Below are 27,554 nucleotides of genomic sequence, written 5' to 3'. Positions count from 1 at the left end.
CTACTTGCGATGAGTTCCCTTAACAGGTCCTCTGTAATGGACATTGATTCCCTGCACAAAATCAGTCACTTATTTATAAAAACCGGTGACACTATTAAATGTTTCGTATTTAAATGGATTCATTTTGTTTTTTGCACAAATTACTTGTAGAATGAGTGTGGGTGTCCTGTGTAGTCTTGTTAGAGTTTAATGTGTACTCTGAACCACTTGGGTTATTGCATTAGCTAATGTATTTGTTAGAATCAATAAAATGACTTTCAATTCTTCTTACTGACAAATAAATGACGATGCTAAGTCAATTCTGAAAAATTCAAAATTTACCCATTTAATTACGTGACTGTACCTGACCCTATAACTTCATGTAGATACTGTAAATATTTCACATTTCCATCTTCATTAGTTCTTTTTGTGCCTGATTACAAAAATTGCCCAAATTTTCTAATTTAAATGCCTGTACTTTCCACATGGAAATGATTAAAACAAAATGCTTCTACTTTTTCTGTAGTTATTAAATAAACGTTATTTTGGGTATTATCCAGAGGCCACTATTTTTTAACAGTTTTTTCTTACCAGGGTCCTAAAAAAATTACATTATAAGAAAATACAGCCGAAGAATTATTTAACTTAGTGTGAGAAAATTACATGTTTTCATTACAGTTGGTTCTTGATTTTTTTTCCTTCTGAAATAAAGCGATGTTGGCAAGGAGGCCACTCTGTCCCCATCTACTATTTGTTATTATGCTGTAAAAAAATATAAAAAGTTACAATAGACATTTACGAGCACTCACGTTATTTCAGCTTGAATTTACGTACAATCTCGAGGGATATTTTTCTTTTCTCACCAGAAGTGTGGGATGCTATTGAAACCCAGACTGATGGCTAGGGGCATTTTCCGATTAGTACTTTCTCAACCTCAGAATATATTCCAGTCCAACTTTTCCTATGTCAGATTATGTTGAACGATCTAGGATGTGATCTCAGGTTGGGAAAAGTACCGATGGGAAATTCTCTCGGCCCTCAGTGTGGGCTTCAATAGTGCCATCTCTCACTTCTGGAAAAAAAAGAAAACCATCCCTCGAGATAGAACTCAAATTCAAGCTCAGATCATGTGAGTGATCTTAAATGTCATATTTAACTTTGGGACTACTAGTAAACACATTTATCACAACCTAATCTAAATCTACTTATATCGCGTAAATAACAAGAAGTTAGTTAGGGGCAGGAGTGGCCTCCTTCTCGACAAAAAACAATTCCTTTTGGGAGGTAGGAAACAATAACCGACTTTCATAATAACTTGTAACTTTCACAGTAAATAAAATAAAGTATGTTATTTCTAATAATGTAGTTATTTTTAGGCCCTGGTAAGAAACTGTTCCAAAAATATTGGCCTCCGGATAATACCAAAGTATCTATTAAACCTATCTTAAAAAGCTATGTATTTAACATAAAAAATAAATTCAAACCCCTAAAATTCTTCATTCCACCTTAAAAACAATAATTTTGTGTATAATATCAATACTTACATAATTAATCATTTACAAGCTGACACTAACGTTTTTAACAATTTTAACCTAACATTATTTTGATATCAATAACTGCAATATTTACATCACTAATTTTTATTTAAAGTCAGTCAATGTTAATTTGGTATGTGTTTCGTCTTCTTCTAGTTGGTTTACTTTGAAAATAAATGTTTTTACAAAAGAAGTTGTGAGAGCAAATTTCAACACGCAGTTAATGCACAAGGTTAAAATAATTTCATGTTAAAATTTGCTCTCAACTAAAACTTTCTCAATTATTTAGAAAAAACTGTATTGACTATTCCCCAAAGGACTCAAACTGTTGATACCATCAACCTAAAAAAAACTTAATATCACAAGACAATCAGCTCTTCATACCAAATTATGTGGCACACATAGAGTTGCTCACATCGCTAAGTTATTCATATTATCCGAGTAAGTGTTTTGTTCTTAACTGATGACCTTACCAGTATGCCGAGACTGACAGCAAAATGTACAGCCATAGGAATACTCTGACATCGCTGGTCATGGTACGGCGGGTACTTGCTGGTAACTCCTTGGGTCAAGAACATCACGGGATACTTATTCTGCTTCAGGCGGATCCTAGAAGAAAATATGCCCAAATGAAGAAACAATAAAAGTTAATGTCATTTTCAATTAAATTACCAGCAATCATTAACCCTCTCCCGCTCACATTGTTTCCAGGCGCTCCACGGTGCTTCTAACCTCAATTAATTCGCTCTGCCGGTTGTGCTCGGTCAAAATATGTGGCACATCAACTTACACACGTTCTGTCATTGTAATTAACTATAATTAATAATATTAATATTTATATAATTAAGTATTATAAGGACACAGACAGCTGGGCGCCGGTGGCGCGGGGTTATTTGTTGCGCAGTTACTTGGTGAAGATCATTGTCTGGCTCGCCGTCACTGCCACTGCCACTGTGATCACTCCGAACTACATCCTCAATGGCCACCAACCACTTCACAAGGCTCTGAACATCACTACATTCACTTGAATCGTCGCAATCACTACTAATAACGAGATCGATTTCACTGTCACAAAGTGTACGACTACAATCCGCCATTGTTTCCACACAACTAATATAAATAGCAAACAAAATAATAATGGAATAAATCTACTGTAAAAGTAAAGTAAAGGTCTCCTGATAGCAAACAACTCGTAGTAGTACAAAATATTGCTACTCGAGAGCAGCACTTATCGGCTCTAGTGGGTGAAGCAGTGCGTGCCGATCTGTGCCGTTTTAAAAGCTGCAGTGGCTATGTGGTGGCCGTGTCCGATTCATGCCTTGCGAGCAGGAGAGGGTTAAAGTCTATGTACTAGTCAGTCAGATTTTTTATAATTTCATGACTTTTTGTAGCTTATACCAGGGCTATTCCAGAAGTAACCACCATTTAGTTATTAAAAATACACAATCATATAAATACATTTTATTATATACATTTGAAAACTACGTACATATTTTCTCTATTTTTCTCTATATATAACTGCCGTTAAGATCTAGGCAGATCATATCTTTTGACTAACAGAAATGTCTTCATCAAAAAGTTCTGCTGTCTTCACCTTTAACCAGCTAGTGATAGTGTCTCTGAGTTCATCGTCGGCATTGAAATGCTGACAGACAAGCCATTGGTTCACAAATTTATCCGTAAGCTTAGAAATCAAGGAATCTTTATTGTTTTTAAAGCACTTATGACAATGCAATGGACGTAACTTTTTCTTATAACTAAATGGCGTACACCTATCATCACCTTCAAAATTCCATAAAATGAAAATAAAAAGTAAATATGGTGTTCGCAGCATCTTGTTAAATATATATATATATAATATATATATATATATATATATTTACGGAAACAAGGCACTTGATGGTCCTGTGTTTATACAGCGGACCTATGCAGGTCCATCAAGCCCCCTATTTAAACCTTCATATAACCGTGTTATGAATTTGTTCTCAGTATACATTTAAGTTTTATAACTTGCTTGATAAATGTATGCTAATATTTTTTTAATATATAAAAACTTTTGTCCACATGCTGGTCCGCGTGTAATGAGCGGTCCTTGTTGGTCCTTTTTATACACCGTACAATTAAGCGGTACATGTTGATCCGCGGGTCGTGTGGTTGGTGGTGGGAGAAAGAGGGGAAGGGACCTGCATCTGCCTTTTGATTGTAATATATTGAAAAGACCTGTACTTGCCTTTCGTTTGTAAAACTACAAGTTGTAAAGCATTAATTTCACATAATTTATTTCATTTTAAGGTAATCAATAATATTACCTTAGGTGAAAAGTAACAGAATATCTTGGATAATCATTAATTTTAAAACATAAATTGCTGTTGCATCTGATCTGTGGCCTCCTTATTACCCACAGACATTTATTGTATTTCATAATATTAAACATATATTTCAATAGAATGATATTTTCTAAATCATACATACGCATTAAAATATTTTCAGTTTAAACTATTTCTATATTTACAATTATAAATATATATGGTAATGCGCACGCTTTAATGTAAGTAAAATTTATCTATGCTGTGCATTTTTGTCATAATACTGTTTTTTAATTTGTTAATGGGTCGCGTTTATGTAGTGAATTTAACATAAAAGTTAATTGACTGTGGCTGGTTTACACACGGAGAATATTATGCCTCAAGCGTCTCAATTATTGCTGGGTAGTTGTGTGGCCAGCAAATCAGCGAAAGGATTGCATTGAAATAGATAAAATAACAGCCTTATTTTGCCAGAACATTATAAACTTTAAAGCACTCTTCAAAGTATTTTTTATTTTAAAATTTTAAACATCTACATCACATATATCACCCTAACACACTAAAAGAATGCAAACATTCTACATTAATATCATTTTAAAAATAATACACCAATCATCAAAGATGGACTTAAATCCAAGAATTGTTTTAAATTAAGCTAATTTTCGAATATGATGTATACACGTATAGGCCTACTAATTCCATACTAACTGCTGAATTACATCTACCCATTTATACTATAAGATAACCAGCAACATATTTATCTCCTAAAATTATAAATACGGAATGAAATGAAAAATAAAAGTTGTACATTTTATAATAAATCTGCCATAAAAAATTTAATTATAACTATGTGATATTGAAGGGAGTTGATTTCACTAAAAGCTAAAAAAATAAACATTATACCAAGTTTATACAAATAATGTCTTAACATGTCAATTTATTGTGGACAAAATCTTGAGCTCATCTTGTAAAATATTATTAGTTCTCAGTTACTGCACTTAATTGTAAAGTTTTAAAATTTATTCCTTTTTCCTAAATGTTTTATAAATATAAGTGCGCACAAATTTGATTATTTTATTAAATTCGCCTATTTTTAGGTCATTGGCACCTTTAACAATTTTAAGAATACAGAAGGCCAATGCACAATACTGTTTTCTTATGTTACCCCTTTTTATTGGCCCTTTAATTTGTAAATATTGAATGTAACATGTGATGTTAGTCTTTCACTACTTTAGCCTATACTGGTTATGGTTGTATTTTATTTAACAATCATACAAGAATTTACTTCCTCAAATTACATATTAAGTGTTTGATTGCAAGAAACCACTGAGCACTAATTTAAAGTTACTGAATTTGGGAAGAAATATTTTGGTATTACACAATGAGATATTACACAAGCATATCTCCATATTAGCATAATATAAAACCATAAAATATAGCTAAGGTCTGTTTCACACTCTACATTCACAGATGGTAAAACCAACTCTTCCTTATACTCTGCATTAAAAGATGGTACATAAAAGCAACATAGATCTTTTCACATTCTAATTCTGTATAATTCTGTATTAAACATATCGGAGTTAGTTAATAGTATACGAGGGTGGTCTGAAAAGTTTGCTTTCTGAACGTGAAGATGGAAGGTTCGTTAACAAAAGCTACTGAATTTCGTCTGTTGACAGTTACTAAAAAAAAGTTTTAGCTATTTTCGACGTTGCCGTTTTTATGTAACAGTCGAGTCAGTTGATGTGAGTGTTTTTGTGATATGGACACGATTATCGTGCTGCCATTAACTATTTGTGTTTGAAAGGCAATACGCCTTATTAAATAAAAAATGAGTTGGATTCTGTGTATGGAAACTCTGCACAATCATTTACCTCAGTGAAATTTTGGGCTGCTTCATTTAAAAATAGCCATAAGATCTTGAGAGACGATGAACGTTCGGGACGTCCAAAAACTGCAAATACCCATGAAATCATCGACAGAGTTAGCTAAATGGTGCTAGACAACCACCGAATTAAAGTGAAAAATATATCAACATTTAGGCATGAGAAAGCTGTCCGCGCGTTTAATGTCGCGTTTGCTCACGTTAGACCATAAAGAGCATTTCCAACGCTCTTCTGGTGCAGTTTAGGTAAAATAATCCAAATGCGCTGATTAATTACTGTAGATAAAACTTGACTACACCATTATACACCCGAAAAAATTACAAAAGGGGAACAGACTCAAAAAAAGAAAAAATGCTGCTTCTTTCGTTAGGAAAGACGTGACGACTGTTTATGCGATATTAATAGAATTAATTTAATAGATTAGCTTCAAAAAGGAAAAACCATTACAGGAGCATACTATCCATCATTACTTGACAAGGTAAAGGTAGACATTTTTTAAAGAAACGCCCACATTTGTAGAAAAAGAATATAATGTTTCACCAAGGCTACGAACCTTCTCGTCACTTAGCGGTTATGATGGCGGAAAATCCATGAATTACGGGTTTAACTGCTTAACCATCCGTCTTACCAGATCCAGTCCCAAGCGAATTCTTTTCGTTCCTTCATCTCAAAATTGCGCTCAGAGGGACAATGTGATCGTCAAGTGAAGAGGCAATCACCTTGGTGAACAATTATTTTTCAGAGAAATATTCCGAGTACAATTTTTACGGGTTACAGAGATGGTACCGCTGATAGAAGTGTGTAGAGTGACAAGGAGACTATGTTGATTTTTTTATTTCACAAAATTATGTCATGTTTGTTAGGTCGGAAACTTTTCAGACCACTCTCGTAGATATAAAGCATTATTAATGGCTTTTTAAGACTTACATACATTGAATGTAGAAAATATATGTCAAGTTCATAAATTAGGACCAAAAAAAACGGATGGATATCAAAATTTTATTTTTGTACGTAATTTAGAACTGTAGGAAAGGAAAAAATATATTTTCATAAATAATTACTTATTTAAAGTTTACACATACCTTAAAAATGTCTATATTTAAATCAAATATAATTTAAGAATTTTATTATGAATAAAATAAAAATATTCCCACAAGCCACTTTTTTAGCACGTACGGTAAAATGGTATTATCCTTATTATCAATGATTTTTAGGCCTAGATATAACATGAAGGTATTAATAATATTATAAATGGAAAATTGCTTATGTTTGGTTTGTTTTGCTTTCACGCTTTAACTATTTAACCCATTTTACTGCAATTTTACGCAGACATTCTTAGGGTTCCTTGGATGAATATATGCATATTCTTATTTCGAAAACTCTTCGGACTACGCCCTACTGGTCTATAAAATAGCTAAAAATTCCATTTTCCGTCTCTACAGTTACAAAAATTAGTTAATTAAAAGAGCCTCTTAAATGTCAACTGTGGTAAAATATTATAGGTGCGAATTTTGAACATTGATTATTTTATGATTATCATTATAAATTTCTTTGTGTTAGGAAACCGCCCCAAATAGAGAATGGCGTAAAAGTACCGATAAAAAGGTTTAAAAAATATATATTGTTTTTAATACATATCAACGTTTTTACACACCTAATGCTTAAGCCGAATAAGGCTGCTTTACTCATATGTGCATTGCACTTGATTGGGGGGTCTAGCCTAATAAGCTAGCCTAATAAGCCCTCCTCCCCAATTCTTTCACATTCATGAAAACCAATTCAAGATATTTTTATCGATTTAAACACTACACGACACAGTAATAACAGCTAAATATACTCTTATGAGATAAATATAGAAGAGGTTTCCAATGTTGCTTGATTTTGAAACTTCAACGCCGCGCCTTAGTTTTCCGTATATAGTTGTTTCAATTAAATCAAAATTTTCCTGAAAAATAATAACACTTACAAAGTAATATGTTTTTTTTTATGGTTAATGTTAGCAAAAAACAATACGAATATTGTCCTATTTGTGTTATTTTTACTTAATAATTAAGGTTAATAACATGATGTTAACAAAAGTAAAAAAAAAAAATGTTTAACGTATTTAAAAATGAGAAATGAAAATAATAAAATTGTTTCAGCTTTAAAGAATTTCCTTAAGATGTGAACCTGGCAATCAGCGATAAGATAGATGGTCGCTTAACATTGCTTTGTGGATACCAATCCAAGAATAAATGGCAGATTTTCCAAATAAACCTATATAGAGCACATAAATAGTAAATATTGTAACAGTTATGAACGAATGAAGATTACTCCATATAAGAAAAATATCATATGGGAAATCCACCGCTCCTTCCCAGGAAAAGGAAGCATCGCTATCAAAATGCTCCTAATCTCTGTTATGTATATACGATGGATAAACACTCAGTAAATCGCGTTAAATTACTGATTTCCGTCCTAGAGTTTAGAATATTTGTTTGCACTAATTCTGGTGCATAAATCTTAAAGCAAGGCGTTCTTAAAAGTGTGTCACAAAGTTCTGTGTCTGATAGTACTTATGATCCCTAACCAAATATGTCCTATAAGGAACTGAGACCTATTTTGATTGGATTTAAACTCTGTCAACACTTAAACGCTACGGGACACCAATGCACAATACTGTTTCTTATTTACCATTAAAATGTTAAAATAACATACTGTAACTTTTGATGTTAACCTTTCACTGAACCCATTTCGTTTATAATTAACTGCATGTTATCCAACGATAATACTTGAATTCCTTTCTCCAAATAACATATAAAATGTTTCCGTCTTATTGCAAGAAACCACTATATACTCGTACTAATTTAAAGTTACTAAACACGGGAGGAAGTATTTCCTCAATACATAATGAGTTACATCAAATCATAGATACGAGCTTTTCACATATTACCTCAACATAAGTCGTAAGGGAATAAGTTAATAATATAGGAATACAGCAATATTACAGGATTTTTACGATTAATATATGTGTAAATGAGAAAATGTTTGTGATGAAGTCCACATTAAACGGCCGATGCCGATGATAAAAAAGTGAATTTTGTACTGTACGTAGATAAAATAGTAACTTCAGGACGTGACATTTCTTAATTTTAATTATTTGAGAAAATTAAATTTGTTAAGATTAAATATAGCTTAAAAATGTTTTTACAAAATATATAAATAGTTAAAAAATGTTTTATAAATAAATTCCTGACATTTTCTTCAGCCAGACTACTTGCACCTACTTTAAAACATTCATATCTTTATCATTAACAGTTTTTAGTTTCTGGTTATGAGATGAATCTAAACAATTTTTTAATACCAAAAAATTGCAGTCATTAGGAATAATCAAAAAGTCAACCTTAAAGATCGGCTGCCAACACAGAGTTAAGTGGGCGCGAGCGTTAGTTATTGAAGTGTTTTAGAAAAACTCATGAATGAATCCCTGACCAAGTGCAGGAGGTGCTGACCACGGTCACGGCACGCAGGACAAGAGTACTATTGTCGCTGTCGTAGTGGTAGTAAGAGTTCTATATTGGTCAGCGGGGCGGGATGTTCATTTTTTTGTCATTCGACTGCTCGCTATCTCTCGCCCACTCGCCCCGTTCTTGACAGAAGGACTGGAAGCGAGTTTCCTCGGTGTCCTGCACCTGCACTGAATGCACTGTTTGCTCTGATCGCAGAGCTGAAAACTGTGCACTGAGCACCGAAGTAATAGAACCTGATCTGTCATGCAGTGATGGAATATACCGAGCCAGCACCGCAGTGGTCATCTATGCATTAGGTTCAAGATGCAACCTAACCTATACTTCAGATTGAGAGAAAGCAAAGTAATTTCCTTCCTCTTTTCAATCAGCTTTCATTGCGCCCTCTCATGAATGACGTGGTAGGTAAAGTCAATCAATACATTAGAACAGCGTTACATAAAATTATCGCATGAGTATTGAATTTTTTTACGATGTAAATGACACTGTAGACAGGAAAAAGTGCGTTAGCTGAATGATGAAGGAGTTAATATCTACGCATGTCTATATTTTAACTGTAACTAGGATTTTAGTCCAATGTAAATTTTCATGATAAGCAGGAGTTTTGGAAAATGATTGCTTTATGACAGATTTTTGATTATATTGCTATCTAATTAGCCGATTGGAATGGAACATCATGTAAGTCGATATTATGTTAGGCCAACGGTTTCAATGATTGAGTGTTCTGAGTGGCACGTTTATTATCTAGAAAGCGAAAGCCTGGAGTTATAAATATCAGGGAACCGCTCCAGAGAGAACAGCTAAATAAGACAATACTCTTGAATTGAAGACGATAACGCAATTATAATATCTTAACAGTGCATATTATTAAAAAGAGTATTATAAAATGTTTTCTAACTGTGTGGTATTTGTTAAAACCTTTCGAGCAAAATAAAGAGTTTCACAAAGAAATGCTAATTTTCCACAATATAAAATTCCTTTGATACATAAAAAAATCATTGTAGTGTGTTGATGATTTAAAATAAATTTAGACATACTAGTATGCACATGGGGGCAATTTGTTAGGCCAAAATATTATTTTTGAAAATGTTGAATTTATTGTTAATTAAATAAATTTACCCCTTTCCTAAAAATATCACAGCTAACAGCTAAGCATTCACGAAACAAATATTTACTTTGTGTATGTTGATAACTTCTTCTTTAGTTATTATTTATTTTATGAATATAATGCACAAATAATTACTCAATAGAAAAAAGGAGGTATTATTAATCTATAGTGTACAATTGTGTATACATTTTTGTGCGCAATACGAAACAAAGATATTAGTGTTATTACCACTCTCTGGCTAGTGCCTAACCAAACTCTATAGAGTGACACAGACCATCATGAAACTCGGTGTTCCTCAAATAGATATGAAGCTTCTTGCACAATTTCAAGTCAATAGCACATTTAGTTATCGGAATGTCGTTCGGAAAAGACAGACAGACAATCATAAATTAAGTTTTTCCAGCCCCTCGAGTTACAGGCTTCACTAATTTTGAACCAATAGCACTAACACTATTCATTAATTTAATAAATTTCTAAGGTTTTAAATTTGTTTGACTTAATTTTTGAATTGTACATAAACAATGTTACATTAAATAAAATCTATCACTAAATCTTTAAAGCAGAAATGTATGTCTTTCCGTTTGTATCTCGGGGAGATCTATAGAACGGTTAAATTAAAAATGTGGGAGGTTTATACAATCATATTTAGTATTATTGCCAGATTTAGGAACTACATTGGCTTTTTGTATCAATAAAAAAGGTCATGGATGTATTTAAATATAAAACTATAGACTTTAATAGATGATTCTACGAGTTTTTCACTCCGGAAGCAAACCGATATGAACCTCTGGAAATTCGTCTGAGTCGTCCCGAATCTGCTTTGCCGGCCGAGTCTCGGTAAACAATATAATAATATTTCATATTACTCTATATTTAATTCTTATAAAATATTTATCAAAGGTTTTAAATTCAATCCTATCCTTCTCCATCAAAAACAATACCATACTTTGCTGCTTTTTTATTAAGGAAATTTTAATAAATCATTATTACCAGTTTTCCTTAAACAAATTTCTCAATAAATATTATACATCTCGTCACTTTACAGGAAAAGTTAAATTTTTTCTTTGGCGCCCAGTGCAGGACACTGTCAATATTAGCACTATCAACAAAACATTTACTGTATTCTAGATTTAATGGAACTTTACAGTATAAAACATGTAAACAATAAAAACTCAAACCACGAAATTCCGTTATATGTAGCTAGATCGGGGTTTGACTTGGGATAATCACATCGACCACGCTTGTGCAGAAATTGCATCAGAAATTTTTGCTCTTCGCAACTTGGCACAGTATTGCTCCATCGGAGTCTTGAAAACGGCATATTTTTGCATAATCTATCCTCATCTAGGGTATGGAATTAAACTCTGGGTAGCTGTGCAAAACACAAGTTGGAACGGGTCTTCATTCTCCAAAAAAGAACTGTGAGAATGATTTTTGGTTTGAGAGCCAGAGAGTCATGCAGAGATGCTTTTAGGGAAGTCGGGTTACTGACTCTGTCCTGTTTCTATTCTCAAGGTGATCCTTTACTCCAGATCAAAAGTGCGCTTTGTTGGAAGGGGGGGGGTTTCACCATCATGGCAGTAGAGGTAACTTGATAACTTTCGAGTCCAACAACACAGAAGAAATGCTTTCAGAAATTTGCCTTCTCAAGTTGGTGTCGGACTAATAACAGTCTCCCTGAAGGTATTAAACAACTAAATTTAAAGATCAGTTCAAAACTATTTTGGTGCCAGAGGCATTTTTACTCTGTTGACGAGTTTATGATGAATCGCTGAGACAATTAAGAGCACAAAAATTCACAAAACCGTTTTGTCGCACCTGTAAACATTAATAAAATAATAATAATAATAATCTCTTTATTGCATTATTTTAAAAATTTTTACATCGTATCGCAATAGCCAATAGTTAAAGTAAATTTACACGATTTTATCTACACATTAACGCAACCTCATATTCACAATTCACACAATCATTCAAGACACAATCGCATTGACCTCAGATCCAGCACTCTCAAATATCCCAGTGGCTTATCATGAATTTATCAACAGAGCAGAAAGCCTTGGACACCAAAAGGATTGCTACCCTCGAATAGCAATGAATTTTCTACAATTTGCTAGCGGATGTGACAAGTCTATCATTAAAAACGTGTGACATTTGAGTCAAACAGCAAGAAGAAGTAAATCAATTCTTGATTTGCTCATCATTTTTAATTCTTCATGCTCAGTTCATGATTCTTAAACCTTTTATCACCGGGTAAAAAGTATACATGATTATTAAGCATACATTCAATATAACTACGTACCTGACTGAGCAAGTACAAAAAAAAACGAGGCGATCACAACATACGTAATTACTGCAGCTGCCGTCTTATTGTCGTCTGGTAGATCCAAAGATCCCAGTCGGCAAGACAAATTTTAAATTGCTCAGTTATCTATCTAGTAGTTGTATACATAAATGATCGGAAGATGCGGGTTTGCTATCATCTGTTCAGTAAAGAATGACCATCAGTGCACTTTGCTATATCAGTTTGGTCGGCCATAAACTTACCGTCATTAAAATTCTGACTACCGCCGCAAATTATATAAACACCATGGTTTTGATATGAAAAGGGGTTTTTTAGTTATAGTTTAAGGGGAATTTATTTTTCATAAGGTTTCAATGTGTTATCAATGCAGCAGAGTACGGTGGCCCGACCTAGTTGTAGTGTTAGCGCATTCGTTGCCGGACCTAAAACTTTGAAGTAATAATAGCGCAAAATCAATTCTCCTCTGTGACCGCTGCATCGCTTACTAATACAATCGTTCTTCTCTGTACCGAATTTCCTCCTTATTCTGTTTCATAAGATCCTTGTATTGATTGGTCACCTATGTGGACGGACAGGATACGACTAGTAAGGGCCTCTTAAGAAATACAATTGGCATGCAAGGCAAAATCTGCAAGGCCACATGGCAAAATCTGACTCAGATGCGTGGCCGGAAGCCAACTAGCATTACTTCTTAAAGCAATGAAGTTATTTAGATGCAAATATAAATTAATGACAAAACTGAAGGTTCTTTAATATATTTTTTCTAAAAGAGGGATTGATACCAGATGAAAGCGACCTTTGAAGAAAGTAGCCGCGTTAAGTTTGGCAGCTATTTTATTTCAATAAGACAGTAGATATGTTAAAATTAGCCTCCATATGAGATGCATTACAGTCTATTGAACATATTAACGAAAAGAGGAAGGCTTTTTCCAGTTTGGAATGCCTATTGTATTAAATTTGCGTTCTTGAAATACTGATCTGGAACAACCATCATACGATAAACAAACTATAAAGCTAAACGTGGCAGCAGTAATTTCAAACTGAGGCATCGCCGGGTTGATCTCATTTCGTGGAAATGTAGACTAACAACGTGGCTGATTGTGCATGTACTTTTTATATCAATGGTTTGAATTTTAATGAGAGTGCGTTTGTGGTTTTATCAACCAAAATGCCAAAGCTCTGATGATCAGTTACAACAGGCCGACGACGAAACCGGCCCTTCTGAACCGGGCGGTGTGGCTCGCCTGGGTTGACCATTGTGAGTCCTATTTTAAATCGATACTCCGAGCGCCGAGGGGAATACCTGCCCGGACTAACGTGACTTGCAAAGAGTCCCCAAGTATCAGGAAGTCCTTTATAGAGAGAAAGACACACTAAGGTAACTATTTTTGAATTAAGGGCAAATCTGCAATTTCAAATATCACAGCAGGACAGGTTATAAAGTATAATTAAATTACATTCTAACTAAAATATGTTAAAATTTCTCCGATATACTATTAATACGAAGGCATTATAAAGGATATATTTACTGCAAATACAACTGCACAAATTTTTAGACAAATAATCAGTAATTGTATGTGTTTCCGTCGCCTTGTATGTGAGTGGTTGACCTCCATTGTCTAAATTTAGGGTGCACACACAAAGTGTGACACAAAAATATTATAGCGATAGGGAAATAACCACCATAAAAAGTTAATGCTGTTATAACCAATATAAAAGGACAAAAAAATCTATTTAGTTTGTTGACAATTTTAATTTCAATATTCTAATTATGCCACAGACTCTAATGTCGTATTAGATACTCTTTGTATTTACAGTTTTAGACAAACTATTAGTCATCAAACTGAGATCTGACAATAAGATAGATCTGAGATGATAGTGTATTTCCTCCCCAGGCACGGAATATACAACATTTTCGTAAATCTGTTTCGTAGCAAATTAGCATTTTATTTTTCAGTTTCTTAGAACGTTGATACGCTGAAAAAGTAAAGGTGATAGTTTTTAGTAAGAAAACTAACGAAAAACAATGCATAATAAAAATTGGAGTAGTGTTCTCTATATATTGATGTTAGATCGTTAGAGAAATCGTTAAATTGTTAATATGTCTTCGAAACTATTAAAGACTATTTAAACAAAGCTCACTTATCACTTACTTCGTAAGAAGCTAATTTTGTTTAATAATTTTTTTTAATTAATAGACAAAAAAAACTTCAAGATACTTTATATCTTACAATTCAATGGCCCAATAGAACTAATAGTTATTCACAGTTAAAGAAGTGTTAACTAACATAGAGTAGATTTTGACAGGTGGGAACCCTTTTGAGTGCAACTTGGAAAATTTTTACTAATCTTCGTGATATAAACGTGAGATGTAAGAATTTAAACTCAACGAACTTATCTCGCACGATCTAAAAGAAATTTCTACAGTAAAACTATAATACTAACTTTATGGACTGATCGGCTACATATAAGTCGAATTACCTTTATTCCAGTAAACATTTCATTTCATTTCATTTATTTGTTTCCAAACAATACATACATACATTTGACTTACAGAAATTGCAAAAAGATAAATGTACTGGAATAATTCCTGCAGAGACTCCACGTCGTTCTTAACTCCAGTAATTTCCAGTTTTCTAATGAGATTTCTTCTATTAACGGAATCAAAAACCTTCTCTTGGTCTTGGAATGTCACTATAACGTGTTTTTTTATGTATATGAAATTAACTTAGTAACATCAATTAAAGCATCAAATGTACTTTTTCCTTCTCTAAAACCATAATTTTCGTTAGCTACAATGTGAAATTGCTTTAGGTAACTCGGTAACTGAATTCTTACACATTTGTCGAGAATCTTATCTATTTATGTCAAAAGTGACATTAGTTTAAAGTTACTGAGTTGTGATTTTAGACCAGACTTATAGATAAACAGGTCAGTCTTATAGGATTCAATCTAGATCTGTTAACTGTTATATTATAATACGAGTATATTTAGTTAATTTTATTTCTACAAAATCGAATTGTCAGAATCCAGCTTTCTTCTTGTCTTCTTCTAGTCAAACAACATGTATTTGTCTATTCCTTAACTCGACTTTTTTTACTATCCTCAAACATGTAAGGTGTTTTCTCAACTGATTTTAAAATTAGCAAGGCCTTTCAAATCCTAAAAAAATTAAATTTTAACCTTGATATCTCGATAACATAAGATTTTTTTAATATTGAGAACATAGTTCATTTCTGAATTACGTGAAATCTACTGTACGTTACTGGACTAGAATACATTATTCAAATCCATTACCATAAAACACTATTTTATTAAAAACAATAATACATTTTGTTCATTCAAATCCTAATCCTCATAATGCCTCGACAATTTTTGCCTTTCTTTATTTGTTCGAAAAGCCAGTTACCGCCGTTGAGTGAAATGAGCATAATATTTCTCTCTGTTCTGTTTTAATTACGGTTTTGACGTTACCGACCATGATACTCTCAGGGGGACTTACGGTAGTATATTTCAGTCTATAGGCTGATATATGTTTTCTAAAAATTAAATACTTGAATATTTTTCGTGATATAGCATCTCAATTCTCTGTTATTAATTAATTTATTATTGCAGTTATATTGTTTTCCACAACTAACACATGTTTGAAAGTCCAGAACAAATCTTCATAAAATAGAAACTAGAATTATATAAAAATTAAAAAATTGAACTTACAAATTTATAAACATTTAATTGTTTACTTAAGTCCTACATTATTTATGCCTCAAAACTCAAAAGTTATCTGATCGGAAAGACTTTTTAATGTTTGCATAAAGTTCTCGAGTTCATTTTGATATCATTAAGAGTTTCACATTTACTTTATGATAATATTTTGTTAATATTATTCTATTATTTATATATTGTTAGTGGAATTTGATGTAAATAAAATATGTTCTTTTATTTAAATAAAAACTTAAGTAATTAATAATATACAAACTTTAAGTCAGATATTATGATAACAATAATATTATGATTAACATGGTATTTCTTTACGTAGTTTGTGGAATAATGGTTTTTGTAAATATTTGATTAAAAAGATGGTATAAAATAAATTACATGGGTTATTACGTAACTTTTTGTGTGTTTTAAGTCACTACCAAAGGGTTGAAGTTCATTATTTGATTTTTAAATGTTGGTCAACTATAAAACACCTTTTGATAAGCGACAGTGTCTTATTATATTTGTCAACCCCTAGAGGTAGCAGACGGACTTATCATTCCGAGAAAAATTATAAAGCCACAAGTCCTGTGTTTTACTATATGTCAGCTGTTATAGTTAAAATATCGAAACAAATAAAAAACAAAACTGAACTACGAGTTTGATTCATTGTTTGCCAAGGAGTATAAATTCTGTTTAATGTAAGTTAAAATATAAGCCTAGTTTGAATGTTTGTATCAATAAGGAGAGGGGGGTTACCCCAAAAGCCTCCTGGATACTCCTTTGGATAGGAATGGTCATATAGTCATAGAGGAAAGTTGTACGTTTCGCTTAACATATATTTTATCTAAAACAAATTATGTTGACTGAGAAATGCAATACATCACTTTCGTTAACATAAGTAAGTATTAAATAAAACTTAATGGCGTTCTATGTGCTGTGCATGTCGTGAGGATGTTTTTATATCTTAAATAGATATATTTATTGTAACGCCCATGTGTTGTTTGTTTTCTACAGTCTACTCATTCAACACTCCGTAAATTATTTATACAAAACATTGTTTGCATGAATGTAAAGATCAAATGAGTATATGGCCATTTCACAAACCTTCCATGAACACAAAATCTCCCCGTAAGGGAATCGTTCATAGGAAATAACTGCGACTTTGGGTTTATTTAATATGGTTACTGCACCGTAATGCCTCTCACCCATAACAAAACACATCCGCTGGTCTAGTGAAAAATATAGCGGACATACATTGGAATGACCATTTTGGAAATCCCCATTGCTTCATTATTATAACTTCTGTAAACTGCGGTTCATTGATGTAGAACTGCTAATTTGCTCAAGTCACCCTACAGCCCTCTTTCTAAGAAAGTAATTATAAAAGTCCTTTGAACAAATTTTGACCGTGAACGTGTTACCCCTACGATACCCTTAAATCTTTTACGGATATTGGTTTTATTAAGTACTTGATTCTTGAGTGCTATTATCGTGTTTGTTTCGTCCTTTAACTATATAAATGCGTTTGAACAAAACAATCTAAAATTAAAATATATTGAAATATTTGTATAGAAATCGGATAAACTAAACTTTAATTTCATATAACTTGATTTCCCTTAATTTATTGAATGCACAAAAATACACATTATACTTATAAGGAGCATAACGCTAAATTATATCGAAATAGTTCATGTCCAAGTTTGTATTGTTTGGTAATAAATCCACCTGTCATTAAAATATATTTATGGGTTAAAATAAAAAAGTTTAACATACAAATATATTATGTCTGAAAAATGCTTGGTTTAGGAAAATTTGTTTTCTAAATTATCATGTTCTCCTAAATACTAATAATATCCTACTATGGCCATTATAGTGATTTATCCTCATTTAAACTAGGAAGTTCAGATATAGAGGAAATATTTGATCTGAACATAATTTCATTCTCAAGGTACTATAAAGCAATACGGATATTTTTTCACGAAATATTATAGGTCTTCTTGCAAACCACTGTTTAGATAAAGCAGTATTTGTAACTAAATCCTATGATTTGATTTATTAGCCCATAGGAACCTTAGGTTTTTTATAGTTGTGGCAGCGAACATTTCCTCTTGCCAATGGCACAGTGTAACGGTTCGGGATCAAGCAACGCCGAGCGTGGCAGCTGCTTGGATGGGTAACCGCCGCGCCGTTTTAAAATTGGTCATAGCAAAAATTTAAAAAATATGATTGTGCTCTTATACCATAATTCAATAGTTAAAAACAGTAAAAAAACAAGCAATATAATTCTTTGGGTAGATTTTGGATTGCCACTGAAAGAAATGTAAACAGTCAATACGTTAAAACTTATTAGTTTCAGAGGCGTAAAGAATAAACATATACAAGAACGGCCAGTAAGAAGATATATTTTATATGTTATCATTCAATCACATTCATTAATCTAGATAAATTTAATGAATACTTACTGTTAATAATGAACGTACTTGGGAAGTCCACCCGAAATCATGAACATTACTTTACCCTTAATAAAACGGGATTGCTTTTCCAAGTTTGAAAGTGATTGGGAAAATGCCCTCATTCTGATTTATTATATGAAGCAAGGGAAAAATTAAATAGGCCAAATAAATTTGAAGGAATTAAGCTAGAATGTTATCACTGCCGGGAGCCGAGCCGCCCTTCATATCCGTGAATACGTGCTGGAGTTCGGGGCCCGTTATAGATTCTACCCGGAAGTAAGCGTCCACCAGGTACTCAGTATCTTTCGTGACGACCCAGGTTACAGGAAAGACTGGGCTAGGCGGTCCCCGGCGTTCGCGTAATATTTCTGGAATAAATCTGCTTCATCTTTTACATCGTAGAGTTTTAACCTTTCGTTGACCCTTGATTGAAATGATCAATTAATTGGAATCCTTTCTTTATCTTTGTTTATATCCATGGCTTTTGAAATATTTTCCCACATATTTTAATTTTTCGAGTAATTGATTGTATTACAGTAATTACCTAAATTTTTGAGGAACTAATTTTTTTTGTTAAAACGTCAAGATCATTTGAAATTGGGTTTTCAACGCAGTGTCGAAAGGTTGTCTTTACAAAACGGTAGTAGCTCATCTAATTTCTGGTCTAGATTGATCTGAGAAACCGGTAATTATCCAAGGTATTTCATATGGTTAATAAACTGCCTATTTATCATCAGAAATAAAATTTTTAACATGTACATATGATAAAAGGTTGTAACATATATGAGAAATACGTGTATGAATATAACAATAGGTGTATAGAATAAGGAAACTGAAATAAAATAAGTTTTCAGGTATATATTTAGTAATTCCGCACTCAAATTGTTGCGAATAGAGTGAATGTTAGAAATTAAAATCAGACGATCAGCATACCTGATTTAATGTACCTGAACTCGTTTTATATACATGAAGAATGAAAAGTGAAATAACAAACTTTGAAAAATAATTTTTGAAAGCAAAAACTAACTTTTAGGCTCTATAAAATGAAACATTAGGGTCTTCGAATCTGTACGTATTAATATCCTACTGATAATCAAAGTATACTGTCAAGAAAGTACACACGAGCGCGGCACTGGCATAGACGAAATTTTGCAAGGTTTTACGTCACAGTTTTGTTAGAATTAGTCACTGAAGAACACTTTTAAGTTACCGATAAATAACGCCTTACAGTGAGTTGGATAGTTTATTTATCTGTAAGTTTTAACCCTAAACCTAGTCGCAAAAATAGCAAGGTTAGACTTGCAATAAACTGTGCAACTCCATTTTTAACACAACCACAGAGCGACGAGCCGTATGAACAAGAAGTAACTACCACATCTTGTCTACCTGCGTGGCAGCAACAGTAGGGGTCACGGCACAGCATCTCAGTACACATTGGTTCGATTCCCACCACAGAAGCACCTTTTTGCTGTAGAGAAACTGTTTTTATTGTTAATCTAATAAGTTTTATTTCTTATAAATTTATTACTTAGATTCTTTTAATAATCGTGACTTTTCATTTTATCTATTTATTTATTTATTCATCAATTTATTATTGACAAAAAATATGCAATTTACAATAGAAAAAACAAAAACCGGGAAACCCTGTATTCTGGCGATGTATCGGGAAAACATTTGCAGCGCATCGATTAAAACTGATCCAAATATAACGGTACTTGACTGTTTGCAATAAGAAACACAGCGGCGAACACCCTGTCACCATGCGTTCGCTTTTGTCACCGCTGTCCAGGACTCGGTCTGCGACCGACGCTGCTATCGCCCTACTACTCCGCCTGCATCTGACTCGCCGCCTGCCTGCTCCACGCCTGGCCCCGGACCCTGCGCTGAGCGCCACTCCATCCAGATCCTCCACATCGATCAGTTCACCGGCGGGCGAGACTACTGCGTTCCATGCGTCTACGGGAGAGAACACCCCCCCCCCCAACCCCCAACCCCCCCCCCCTGCAACAAAAACCTGACCTGCCGCTACTACAAACTCACTCGAAGGGCCTACGCCTGTCGCCTCGTCGGGAGCCTCTGATGCTGACGAACTTGCGTCAAAAAAACTGCAGATTAAAGGAGCAGATAAGGCAGCTCAATGTCGATCTGATGAGGTTTGTCGATCATTCCATTGAATCGGACACAAGGCTTCTTCGGTATACAAATGGCATTTTTGTTGCGAGATCTTCGCTGTCCGGAGTATCAGCGGGAGCTTCTGTAAGAGACTGCGCTGTGCAGTGCGAGCCACCGGTGACCACCTGCTGTCAGGTCTCACAGTGCTCCGAGACTCGCGACCTCGTCACCAATCTGAGGACAACTATTCAAGTACTCGAGGCAGAGATTGAATGTCTACGGGCTGAGAGGGAGGTCCAGGGGTGTTCCTGTGGCTACTCTCAGGCGACGGGTGATTGGATTGTCTGTTAAAATAAAAAATATGTTCCTATTACGACCAGCAATAGATTTGAACCTCTCGAAAATACAAACGAAAAACCTCCCATTCTCAAAACCATCGCAACCACTAATGCAGCTCAACAAAAATATCCCCGTACAATAACCTGCAACAATAATAAACCATCCGGCCAACACCCTCCTCCAAAGTCTTCTCCTGATGAAGGCCAAAATTGAAAGGCAAAATTAAAAGAGAGTTGCTTTACTTCAGGATTTTGTGATTGAGGGTGACAGTAATACCCGTTTCCTGGCCCGCATTGTGCAGCGCCGCGTCTCATCGGCTGCCAAAGTGACTGGCATATGTAAGCCTGGGGCCAAACTCCTGAATGTAACGTCCAGAAGCCCCTCGCTTCCCTCTAGCTGCTTTCATCCTGATCGCCAGAACCAACGACATCGCTGCCGGTGAGTCACACAACATCTATAATCGCCTGGAAGAAAGAGTCACCGTTCGACTGAGTTCGGCCGATGTTATCTTGGCAATGATCCCTTATCTTCACGATCTGCTCGTTAGCCATCCTGTGAACCAACGGACCATTCTCGCCAACTACTACATTGAGGAGCTATGCGTGAGACACTCAAACCTCAAGCTCCTCGATATCAATGATATCGGAAGAAAACAGTTCACACGGATGACATGCATCTGCAATTGCCGGGTAAAGAGCTGCTGGTCGAAATGATAGTGGAGGGCTAGGTTTCTGCTGTCGGACCGCCTGCTGCACCTGAGTTGTCTCTAACACTGCCCAGTGCCTGCTGCCTCACCTGCTGTTGCTGATACCTGTGAGTCGCTCGCCAGTCCTGCCCAGAACCGTCTCATGCAGCATGACACTTCATCAAAGCTACTTCGCCTGTAAAACCTGACGAAAACAATATTACGCTTTCCTGTCCAAAAACAACGAAGAGCCTATAACGAATGTAAAACGAGAGAGGGGTATCAGATCCCGTTATTTATTCAGAACACGTTTTCAAAAACCACTCAAAATTTTCATAAAATTTCGAAATTCAAAATTACTCACCTAAATGCTCAATCCGCTACCAATAAGTTAGAAGAGTTGGACCTTATGTGCGATGAGCGAAAACCTGATATTATTGTAATATCGGAACACTGTTTTACAACCGATCAGCATTTAAAAAAATGCAAAATTATGAATTAGCACATATTTTCCTTCGTTCCAATTTTAAGGGAGGTGGTGTGGCAATCTTTGTAAAAACCCCTTGAAAATTTGAAAAAAAATTAAGTAATTCATACTCTAGAATTTTATTTTGAGGCTGCTGGTAATAATATAAATTTAAATTTCATCCGAAAAAGTTAATATTGTTGAAATATACCGTCCAAACAACAACCGAAGTTTTAGTTCATCCTTTTTTGGAAAACCAGAGAGCCTGCTAACCAATTTTTGTTTTCAAACAATCAACTATTTCTCTTAATTGGCGATTTAAATATAAACGCACTGGACCACCCCGACCCCCACACTCGGCGGCTGCGTGATATTCTTCAAGCTTTTGGTCTAAATTGGTCAGTGAACTCTCCTACACGAGTATGTGCCACGACGAGTACAACCATCGACAACGTTATCACCAACATCCCGAAAGTTGACGTTGTCGTGTTCAATCCTGCCATCTCTGATCACTTCGCTCAGGAGATTGATTAATGGACTTGATCCGGTGACTAGGCTTGCAGAGAATACGGTCCAAAGAGCTCTAAACCCTCAAAATATTAACGAGTTAATTTATCACCTTAAGCGAGAAAGTTGGAAATTTTTAAATAACATTCAGTGTCCAAATAAAGTTTACACTGCTTTTAATGAACGCTTTCTCTATTATTTAAATATTTCATGTCCTTACAGAAAATTTGAAGTACGCAGTAAGCGACATAAGAATACTTGGGTTACACAAGGTATTCTCACATCTCGTGAAAAACTCAAATTTTATCACTCAATTTTTATTAATACAAACAACTAAAATTTTCAAAGATTTTTCAAAAATTATAGAAAAATATATAAGAAAGTTATAAAAGGTGCTAAAGCCTATGAATTAAACAAACTATTAAAGAATACCGAGAACTTTTCAAAAACAGCATGGAAAATTAATCCGTAAAACGAGAACATCCAATACAAAAATCAAAACAATGTTTACTGCTCGTTGAAAACCAACTTATAGATGATCCTCAAAAAATTTCTGACAAATTTAAATAGTATTTTGCCTCAGTTGGTTCGTGTCGTGTGATGAGTGCTTCACTGAAACCCTCTCCCGCAACCTTGGTAGAGAACCGGTATCGTCTATGATCTTGACCGCTGTCGATAAGGCTGAGATGGCTGGTATTGTGCAAAAAATAAATTAAAAGAAATCTTGTAACAACAGTGGTATGTCCATGTGGCTAGTCAAAAAATGCTCCAAGCGTATCTTGACTCCATTAAAAAAGTGGTAAACTCCTCATTTCTATCTGGAGTTTACCTGGATGTTTTGAAAACAGCAAAAATTGCCCCGACTTTTAATTGAAGAAAGAAGATCCTCATCAAACCAAAAATTACCGCCCAATCGCAATCTTGCCAATTTTCAGCAAAATCTTTGAAAATGCGTTTTTGAATGAACTACAAAGTTTTCTGGAAAGATTTTGACATACTGTGTCCTGAAAAATTCGGTTTCCATAAAAACAAATCAACAATTGATGCGGTTTCAAGTCTTGTGGATATTGTTGTCGATGGTTTTTGAGAGACGGGATAAGGTGCTCAGAATATTTCTCGATCTTTCTAAGGCTTTTGACACTGATGCATCAGTTAGCGACATGAAGAATACGGGGTCTACCACACAGGTGGATCTCGTCCTACATAAGGATAGAGACCAGTGCGTGCAGATCTCAAATGCCATGTCAGGAAATTTGAAAATGGCAAATGGCGTCCCTCATGGATCGATCCATGGCCAGTGCTTTTTACTATTTACGTTAACAATTTAAACTCATCGGTCCAGAATGGAAAGGTGATTCAATATGCTGACGATACGACTCTCTGCGTTACTGCAAATTCTTTGCAGAAGCTTGAAATTAATTTATTTGTCACAGTGAATTTCATGCATCCAATTTTTTCGGAAATCAATTTGAAAACAAATAGCTCAAAATCAAACACAATTGATTTTTGTCTGAGACAGCGTGAAGGTAGTGCACGACCTGCTGTCCTGGTAGATGACAAACTCTTAGAGAAATCTGACTCCATCAAATTCCTAGGGATGTACCTAGATCGAGGTCTGACCTGGGACAAACATGTTGAAATTGTTTGTTCCAGAGTAACTTCAGGTTTGTATGCTTTGCGGAATCTGGCAAAACACTGTTCTCACGACATCCTGAGAATGGCTTATTTTGCCCTTGTTTATCCGCACCTTGCATATGGAGTAAGACTCTGGGGTAGCTGTGCAAACAACAAACTGTGTACGAATCATTTCTAAATTAAAGAGAAGAGAGTCGTGCAGGGATGCCTTCAGGGAGCTTGGTTTACTGACCTTGCCCTGCCTCTACATCTTCGAGGTGGCTGTGTTCTGTAAATCAAAGAGCACATTGGCTCAGGGAAGGAACATTCACCAGTATGAGACAAGAGGCAGGGACAACTATCGCAGTCAACCACATCGAACGGTGGCGTCTCATAATTTGCCATCGCAGGCTGGTGTTAGGTTGATTAATAGGCTCTCTGAGGATCTTAAAACATTGGCAGTACCAAAAAATTTAAATCTCGTCTTCAATGCCTATTAGTGTCAGGTGCTTTTGACACGGTATGTGAGTTTGTGGAAAGCCGCCCGTAAATAGACAATTAAAATGGAAACACGTTTTAACAGGATCTGATTAGCCATTGCATGTTTGTCTGGATGAGGAACTTTTTTTTGTGTATAATTGTGTGTGAATGAGTAGATAGGCTAATACATTGGCTAATACAGACTGCTTCTATACAATATTGTATGCTGTTAAAAGGCAATAAAGACTGATTTGATTTGATTTGAAAAAGCACTTTATTCAATGTTTGACAGTATGCCCTGTACAGAAACCCGGCAAATCTTGGTCCGAGAATGGTGGGGGATTTCCCCTCATTCGAGTATTTAGTTCGTTATACTCACGCTAGGCGAGCTACTGTACAATCAAATGAACTTTACAGGCAAGCAGCACTTCTTGGTCCAGGATGTTACACGCTCTATACAGAGCCTCGTAACTTGCGGGTCCGGGACCAACACGTTCAAGGCCCGGACCAGCATGAGGCGGCGATGACCAACAAGGTACGCACGATTTACGCTCCTGGACCAGCAAGTGCTGAGGTTCCAAACATATATATATATATATATATATATATATATATAACATATATAAAACATTATAAATTAAATAGTAAATAAAATAACAATAAATAGATAACAATAAAACAAATAAAAATAACAACAAAATAAATTGAACAACAATAACTAAATAACAGGAGATATATCTATTAACAAAATATTAATTATTAAAAAACTAAAGTACTAATATCACAGGTTAAGTAGTCATTTAAAGAATAAAATGTGTTAACAACAAGCCAATTACTTACAACATATTTAAATCTACAAATAGACATAAAGGTTGTGGAACATTGATCTTCTCCAACTGCTTCGTTCATATTGTCAAGAAGTTCCATACTCACCACTGATGGATAGCCTGTCACTCTTTTGTTGTGGATATTTGTTCGTACCACTTTCACGCAAACAAACCAACTCACGTACACTTCCTTCACCCACAACGGCACAAAGTTCCCTTTGAATAGCTGCCACCGAATATTGTTTTTGCTGTAAAATAACCTATTACACCACGCACTTCGCATTTGGCGGGAAACTCGATTGCAGCACACATTTTACAAAGCTACAAAAAATGAAGGAGTGATTGTATAAGGTTCTAACTGCCACAGCTAGATACCGAGTGACCTACTGCGTAGACGTGTGAGTAGGAGAGAGTGCTACCCCCACTACTACCAGCGCTGTAAGCGAACAGTGGGTCACTTTTGGAATAGCCTTCGTAATTTATTAAATGTTAGTTAAATTTACAATTATAAATTCTGAAATTTTTCAATAACCACACTGTTACAGAAACACTTACATGGAACATATATCAGGATGGAAGCAAGAGAAGACGATGTTGCGATTGCCTGCGTAATTTAGAACCACTTCAAGCATGACATCAAGGTACAAGTTGAGGTCAAACGGGTGATATAACTCGTATGTCCCATCCTGCAACATAAAATATTATCACTACAAATCAAATTTTTAAATTGCAAGAAGTCGCTAGGTTGCTACCAGTATTGCAGGTGCTACCATAATCCTAAGTTAAAGATGCACACAGCCTCTGATTCTGTGAGCTAGAAAATATTTACACTACATTTTTTAAGGGTTGTATGTCTGTACTATCCCTCTTGGCTAGCTAACCCTCTCTCACTACAATAGGTAAAAATAGTGTTTTCATTAATCAACATGTCAAAGTTTGTACTTTATAATGTTTTTATCAGGAATATTATTTTTATATTTCGTACTAATTGTATTATTTTTAATAATGTTTACTTTAATTATTAAACTCAAATCTGTGCATAAGTTTGTCAATATCAATTAAAAAATAGTTTTTGAAAATATTACAATTAAAGCTTGTACAGTTATTTTAAGATTTATAAAACAATTTCATGCCTTATTCGTGTTGAAAAAATATAATCACTTTGAAACATTGTGTACTTATAATATTTTCATATTTTAGGTGCAAACAATATACGTTAGTATTTTCAGAAATCATGTCTGTGCATAGTCTTTGAGACTATGCATAACAATAAATGTTTCTAACCCAACATGACTATCACAGAATTAATAGCTCAAACCTTTTAACACACACGATTTAATAACAGCATTTTTTCAATCATCGTATACTAGTCAGTTACATTTATTACAGTTTGGCTTTTGGTCATAATTGGTTTTCTGTTTTTAGTTTCCAATTAGTATTTCCTTCCTGTTTCATTGGAATATCTTTCCCTATGAGCTTGTATAGGTCTAATTTGTTCCACCATTAGTTTAAATATATTGTATACATAAATATAGATATTTTATATATTATATATATATATATATAAATAATAAACAATTGCTTTTCTATCTCTAATCTTAAAACAGAGTTTAATACTCACCTTAAGTTGCATAGTCCACTTCACTTCAATGTTGAAGCCAACCGTAGGGTCCAACACCTCCAGTGCTTGCTGAAGAGTGGGAAATGGTTGGTGGTCCTTCCAAATCTTCATCGAAGAATCTAGCAT

The 27,554-nt window shown here is 34.5% G+C and overlaps 1 protein-coding gene across 1 annotated transcript; it reads right to left on the bottom strand.

The window, feature by feature from the left end:
- On the bottom strand, positions 1-27,554 carry LOC124373664 (glycerophosphocholine phosphodiesterase GPCPD1-like). The gene is made up of 4 exons (XM_046832017.1): positions 27,429-27,554; positions 26,363-26,493; positions 1,988-2,123; positions 1-51 (listed from the first exon to the last, which is right to left on the bottom strand). The coding sequence occupies exons 1-4, from the start codon at positions 27,552-27,554 to the stop codon at positions 1-3; spliced, it is 444 nt and encodes a 147-aa protein (XP_046687973.1).

Source organism: Homalodisca vitripennis, unplaced genomic scaffold (genome assembly GCF_021130785.1).
Source record: "Homalodisca vitripennis isolate AUS2020 unplaced genomic scaffold, UT_GWSS_2.1 ScUCBcl_6133;HRSCAF=13205, whole genome shotgun sequence".
Lineage (NCBI taxonomy): Eukaryota > Metazoa > Arthropoda > Insecta > Hemiptera > Cicadellidae > Homalodisca > Homalodisca vitripennis.
Note: the sequence above shows the minus strand (reverse complement) of the source record. Positions and strands in the feature narration are given on the sequence as shown.

Excerpts from the sequence above, each read along its gene's own strand:
- LOC124373664 (XM_046832017.1), bottom strand. The coding sequence starts at position 27,554 with ATGCTAGATTCTTCGATGAAGATTTGGAAGGACCACCAACCATTTCCC. Across the intron at positions 26,494-27,428 it reads AGTGGACTATGCAACTTAAG|GATGGGACATACGAGTTATA; the intron begins GTGAGTATTAAA and ends TTTATGTTGCAG. Across the intron at positions 52-1,987 it reads CTGTCAGTCTCGGCATACTG|GGAATCAATGTCCATTACAG; the intron begins GTAAGGTCATCA and ends GATTTTGTGCAG.